We start from the raw sequence: 6,503 nt of genomic DNA on the forward strand, positions 1-6,503 counted from the left end.
TCCTGTCCTGCAGTCTTCTTCTTGTCCTCTCCGCCTCCACCCTACTCCGACCTATCACCCTCACCTTGACCTCTTTCCACCTATCACATTTCCAACGCCCCTCCTCCAAGTCCCTCCTCCCTACCTTTTATCTTCTCCTGCTGAACACTCTCTGCTCATTCCTGAAGAAGGGCCTGTGCCCGAAACGTCGAATCTCCTGCTCCCTGGATGCTGCCTGACCTGCTGTGCCGTTCCAGCAATAAAGTTTCAACAGCCTCTAAGCTCATCTGCCTTACTGTTATATTACTGGCAATAAAATAAATACACTTCAGATTGCCAGTCCCGCTGTGTTCATTAACCTGGCCCTGCCTGCTCTTCCTATTAGACTTAATTGACTTAACCTCCATGTTCTCCTCTATCACTCCACATACTGACCTACTGCTCTGGTGCTCACTCCCCTACTCCACTAGTTTAAACCCTCCTAAGTGGCACTAGTGAACCTCCCTGCCAGGATATTGATGCTCCTCCAGTTTAGGTGCAACCTGTCCTTATTGTACAGGTCCCACCTGCCCTGGAAGAGGATCTGACTGTACAACCTGAAACCTCTCATGGACCAAATTGGATTTTCAGAAAGGAAGAAACTTGGACCCAAAATAGCTACAGTTGTCACCTGATCACAGACTATGATGGGCTTTGTGAGACCCATGCGCAATAAATGAAGCAGCCTGGACTGGAATCACCATAGTCATCTAAAGACATTGAAACCAAGCGACTGAGTCAGTGACATGTATTTCATAGTTTCACGTTATTGAGAGACAAAAACTCTCCTGCCAGTAGCCAACTTGAAAAAGCAATAGAATACACACTGAATTTTATTTCAACAACTGCTTTTGATCACCAGCCCAGAGCAGAGAGAAATACATGGGGCAATATCATCAGAACTTGGAAGCCTTGGTCTATCTCTCTTGCCCTTCCTGGTTCTCTCACTGTCCCAAAACAAAATGTGCAGTGAAAAAAACAACAACTTGGGAACACATCCAGTCACTGCGAACTCCAGACATCTACAGATTCTGCTGTGAAAATGAGTCAACAATTAATCAACTCTGGCCTCATGTTTAAAATCTAACACCTCAGAGATTCTATGGACTTCAAAACTCCATAACCCTACTTCTCCCTGTCTGCACCAGACACAATCCCTTTTAAACGTATTACCTGTGTTTCTGTGTCTGTTAGATGATTATTAGGTAATAACATTTTCCTTTCATTCATTTGATAAAACTTTGTTAATTGGCTCCTTCTTTTTCTAGCAAACTGTTCTAATTGAAGTGTGATAGCTGAGAGCTAAAAATACATTAATAAAATATATTGTGACCAACAGAGAGGGGTTTAAAAGGAGGGCAGCTGATTCCCTCCTCCTCTTCAGTTTGTAACAGCCACAGACTATTTTGTTTCATGGGTTGCTACTCTGGCATATTTTCCCTTCCTCAATGCAACCTCATCATTTTGATCTACCATCAAACTCAGTAGTTTATAAATGAAAATATACTTTTTTGCAGATTGCTAACAAAATAATTGCACTGAGTCAATAATGTTTACCCTGGGAATGTTCACAGTTGGCTTCTTCAGATATTTAATGATTCTAAAATGGATGCGTTACAGTCTAACTAAATATATTAATATAGCATTTTAAATCACACAGTGTTCATATTTGATGTCTTGCAGATAGCTTAATGTTTGTAGCCAGTTTTGGCACTTTTGAAAATCTAGGTTTGAGATGTATTATGTAAGATTGCTTTGTTCTCGTCAGCAAAAGGCTTTTGTATCTCTGTTCCTTCTCCATTTTTCTATCAGCTTTGTAACCATGAAGTGACAGTGGAACTACTAACCTGTAAAAACTCGAAAATCTCAAAGCCTACTTCTCCTGCTGGAGTAGTTTAGCATTAATACAAAACACCATCTTATATGAACTAATTGGTGCAGACAGGATCATCGTAGATTGAGGCGAGGTATTGTGAGAGAGGGTAAATAGTGTAATGCAACAGAACAAATCACAGCACTAACCTTTAGCAAAATCCTTATTTATGGAAATAACATTTCAAATGAGAATGTCCTACAAATTGATGGTAAACCTCAATAATTAGTAAGCCCAGCAAGAAATCTTTTCAGATTTTAATAATAAACAGTGAATGACTGTTGATATATTGTATCTCTTGTAATGATTCTGCTTACATCTAATTGTTTGATTGGTGAAGAATTTGGGTTATTCATCATACCTTAAGTGCCACCTGATCCCAATTCCCTTGCCATTACCCTTGCAGTGTGATAGGAATATAATGTGTTGCTGTTTGCAGTCTCTTCTGGTCAAAGGTGACAACCCAGTTGGGACCTTTAACTCAGCCGCTATTAATGAACTCTATTACTGATGCTGCATTTTTCCATCTCAACAGCCCCCTGAGTTCTGAGAAGGGCTTGGAATTAATGGAATATTTGTCACATCTTCTGAAGCTGCAAATCAGTATCTTTGAAGATATCAGGTAAGTATTCCATCTCTCATATTATTCGGCATGGGGGAGGGTTGGGGGTGCTGGTTGTTTGTACTATTGTTGCTTTTGCTCAGGATGATCAGAATATGGAGATTGTATAAACAAGGCTTAGCCACATAACAAGCAGAAATCAATCAGAAAAAATGTTTGGTTCTTGAAGACTATTTTGATTCATGGGTTACCACTCTGGCATCCTTTCCCTTCCTCAATGCAGCTTCACCATTTTGACATACCATCAAACTCAGTCTGTTTAACTCCGTTTGAAAGAATTCACAGAAATCATGATATCAAATGATAACTTGGCCAATAATCCTTCGACAGCAAAAATAAGTCCTTCCAGAACTTATGTATGGCTCCCAATGCTTTTGGTTTTGAAATATGTTCATTGGTCTGGTTTGCATCCTCTACCAATACCTAGAGTCACAATAATTTACCCTGCAGTTATTTTACTGTTCTTTATACTAACATTCATTATTTTGCACTTCTTTGGCATTTAATACCATTCAGCAATCAATCACCTGCTAAGTTGCTCCAGATTCTAGTGAATAGTTTATTAACAGCTGCATGACACATTACACGTTCCAGCACCACTCTTTTCGACTCTGATCTCCAGCATCTGCCGTCCTCACTTTCTACAAATCTTTATCAGTTGAATTCTGCTTATAGTTCCCTTATTTCAGTCATTTATGTATATTGTGACAGCTATCTGTTCAAGCAGACATTCTGGTGGGACACTGTTTGTGATATCTTCAACTGGGATAACAACCATTTTCATTTCTCTCCTGTTTTCTATTGTTAAACCAGTGTTTGGTCACCACAGCCTCCTTCATATTGCTGCCTATCTCCAGTAGCTTTCAATCAACGGGCTGTTTGGATGTATTGTTATGAACCCAGTTGATGGTAATACTGCACAATTCAGAAAGGAGCCTGGTTTGATCAAACAGTTTTTTTTTGTTTAGTTCGACAAGATGGTCATTAGTCATAGAGACTTATTCTCACGAGGCTACACATTTTCCTTAACAATAGAGCAGAGGTTTATTACATAAAAGGGGAAAGAACAAAAACCAAGCTGTCTCAATATAGAAGATGTTAGAAAGATCTTAAAATAGAAGAATGTTGTTTCAATATGTTTCCCAAGACTATCCAATATGGAGGTGAAAATGTGTTGCTGGAAAAGCGCAGCAGGTCAGGCAGCATCCAAAGAACAGGAGGATCGACGTTTCGGGCATAAGCCCTTCTTCCTGAAGAAGGGCTTAAGCCCGAAACGTCGATTCTCCTGTTCCTTGGATGCTGCCTGACCTGCTGCGCTTTTCCAGCAACACATTTTCAGCTCTGATCTCCAGCATCTGCAGTCCTCACTTTCTCTCAAAGATTATCCATTATGGAGACTTTACAGCTTCATCGCAATCTTTAAATTTCAATTTATTTATCACAGTTTCTTTGCTATGGATTGTGGAGACAATTTGATTGGTCCTTTCCAAGTCTGTGAACATGAACTATTCACAAATCTGAAAGCTTAAATGTTCTCAATTCTAACAACCTGTAGATTTCTAATCAACCTAATTAGGCCAATGATTTGCAAGCTGGGTGAATTAGCCATGGGGGAAATAGAGAGGTGGGTCTCGGTGGGATGCTCTTCAGAGAGTCAGTATGAACCCAATGGATCGAATGGCATCTTACCACATTATAGGGTTTATATGATATGATTCTCCCGGATTGGAAGAATAACAAACAAAGCTGTCCTTCTGATGTGACAGGGTCTCTGACCCACCTTGACCTTTGGGGCTAGAAACTAAACTTGATTTTGAACTCAACCTTGAACTAACTTTAAAAAAAAGCTTTTTAAATCCTTGATTCTTCTCAACTGAAAACAAACCAAATGACCTTAAAAACAGAGAACTTCAGGTTCTGGAAGTCTGACACAAAAGGAGAAAGTCCCAGATCTGGCGTAGTTGTTAAGAGAGAACAGAGTTTATGTTTCAAGTCCAGTGACTCTTTGTTGGAACTGAAAAAGGGTCACTGGACTCAAAACATTAGCTTTGCATTCTCCCCACACATGATGCCAGGTCTGCTGAGTTTCTGCTAATGATCTTAAATACTTACCCTCCCTGTCATAGGTCCACCAATATGCACCCACGGGTCTGCATACTCAACTGAGAAATAAGAAAGGGATATGTATTATAGACCCCCTTAACAGTCAGAGGGAAATTGAGAAACAAAGTTGTAATTGTGGTTCTGTTCACCGAGCTGGGAATTTGTGTTGCAGACATTTCATCCCCTGTCTAGGTGACATCCTCAGTGCTTGGGAGCCTCCTGTGAAGCGCTTCTGTGATGTTTCCTCCGGCATTTATAGTGGTTTGAATCTGCCGCTTCCAGTTGTCAAGATATAACGTTGTCAAACTTGTAAAGATATCTCAGCTATCTGTAAGAATAATAGGGTGGTTATGGTAGGGGATTTTAACTTTCCAAACATAGACTGGGACTGCCATAGTGTTAAGGGTTTAGATGGAGAGGAATTTGTTAAGTGTGTACAAGACAATTTTCTGATTCAGTATGTGGATGTACCTACTAGAGAAGGGGCAAAACTTGACCTACTCTTGGGAAATAAGGCAGGGCAGGTGACTGAGGTGTCAGTGGGGGAGCACTTTGGGGCCAGCGACCATAATTCTATTAGATTTAAAATAATGATGGAAAAGGATAGACCATATCTAAAAGTTGAAGTTCTAAATTGGAGAAGGGACAATTTTGACGGTATTAGGCAAGAACTTTTGAAAGCTGATTGGGGGCAGATGCTCGCAGGTAAAGGGACGGCTGCAAAATGGGAAGCCTTCAGAAATGAGATAACAAGAATCCAGAGAAAGTATATTCCTGTTAGGGTGAAAGGAAAGGCTGGTAGGTATAGGGAATGCTGGATAATTAAAGAAATTGAGGGTTTGGTTGAGAAAAAGAAGGAAGCATATGTCAGGATAGATCGAGTGAATCCTTAGCTGGGTAATCCAAGATGGAGGATGGGAAAAATTTCTGGCTGTAACAGCTACTCCTTTTTTGAGGTATTTTAGGTGCTGGAGGAGATTTCCTCAAATTCCAGGAGCAGCAATTACTGTTTTATATGCTGTTGCATTGTTTTGGAACTTTAGAAAAAAAAAGTCAAAATAACAGCAGTTTTAAAAGGGAGGAGAGCAGACAAAGGAAGCACGTGGTGAGGTCATTTCAGGAGAGAGAGAACCTGCACAGTTACTGCCTTTGCTGTTTGAATTCATGTATCATTGGACATCAGAGTGCATCTGGGAAAATTATCAAACAGTGAAATTCACAACTAATCTTGCAGGAATTGTTGGGCGAAGTTCACAGCACAGGATCAGATAAGTTAATCGATGTTTTAAGTGTGGCCTACAGGGAATCTGCAGTAGTGAGTAGAATGGGTTCTTTCTTGATTATATGTTTTTTGATATATGTCTCTTGATTATACTTAAAATATAAGCCATAACTATTCATTTAACCTGGGGCAGTGTTTGAAGAGGAATAAGACGGTGTTAATTTCTGGGTCTGTACATTGTGAAGGAGCAAAAATGGCCTTTAATAGAGTGATATGTACTTCTTGTCAGATGTGGGAGTTTAAAGAGAGTTTAAGGGTTACTGCGGATTATATCTGCTATTAATGCTGTTGGCTGCGAATCTTATCAGATCGAATGGATTGGTTGAAGAGACCGTTAGAAGCAATGAGGAATTTGCAACAGCAACAGTATGTGATGGATGGCAATTATAGGAAGGGAGGAAAGTCTCAAATACAGTCACATAGATGGGTTGACTCCAGGAAAGGTAAGAGAGGTAGGCAGCTAGTGCAGGAGTCTTTTGTGGATATACCCATTTCAAACAGGTATGCTGTTTTGGAAAATGTAAGGGGTGATGGATTCTCAGGGAAATGTAGCACGAACAACCAAGTTTCTGGTATGGAGACTGGCTCTAATGCAACGAGGGGTA

At 40.2% G+C, this 6,503-nt stretch overlaps 1 protein-coding gene across 2 annotated transcripts in view; it reads left to right on the forward strand.

The window, feature by feature from the left end:
- ptprn2 (protein tyrosine phosphatase receptor type N2) overlaps nt 1-6,503 on the forward strand; it is a 944,464-nt gene that overhangs the window by 349,484 nt on the left and 588,477 nt on the right. For both annotated transcript variants that reach the window (XM_043690699.1, XM_043690698.1), the window contains exon 10: nt 2,427-2,513. In XM_043690699.1, the coding sequence (XP_043546634.1) occupies nt 2,427-2,513 (87 nt within the window). The remainder of the gene's footprint in view (nt 1-2,426; nt 2,514-6,503) is intronic.

The sequence above is a fragment of the Chiloscyllium plagiosum genome, chromosome 5 (assembly GCF_004010195.1).
Source record: "Chiloscyllium plagiosum isolate BGI_BamShark_2017 chromosome 5, ASM401019v2, whole genome shotgun sequence".
NCBI lineage: Eukaryota > Metazoa > Chordata > Chondrichthyes > Orectolobiformes > Hemiscylliidae > Chiloscyllium > Chiloscyllium plagiosum.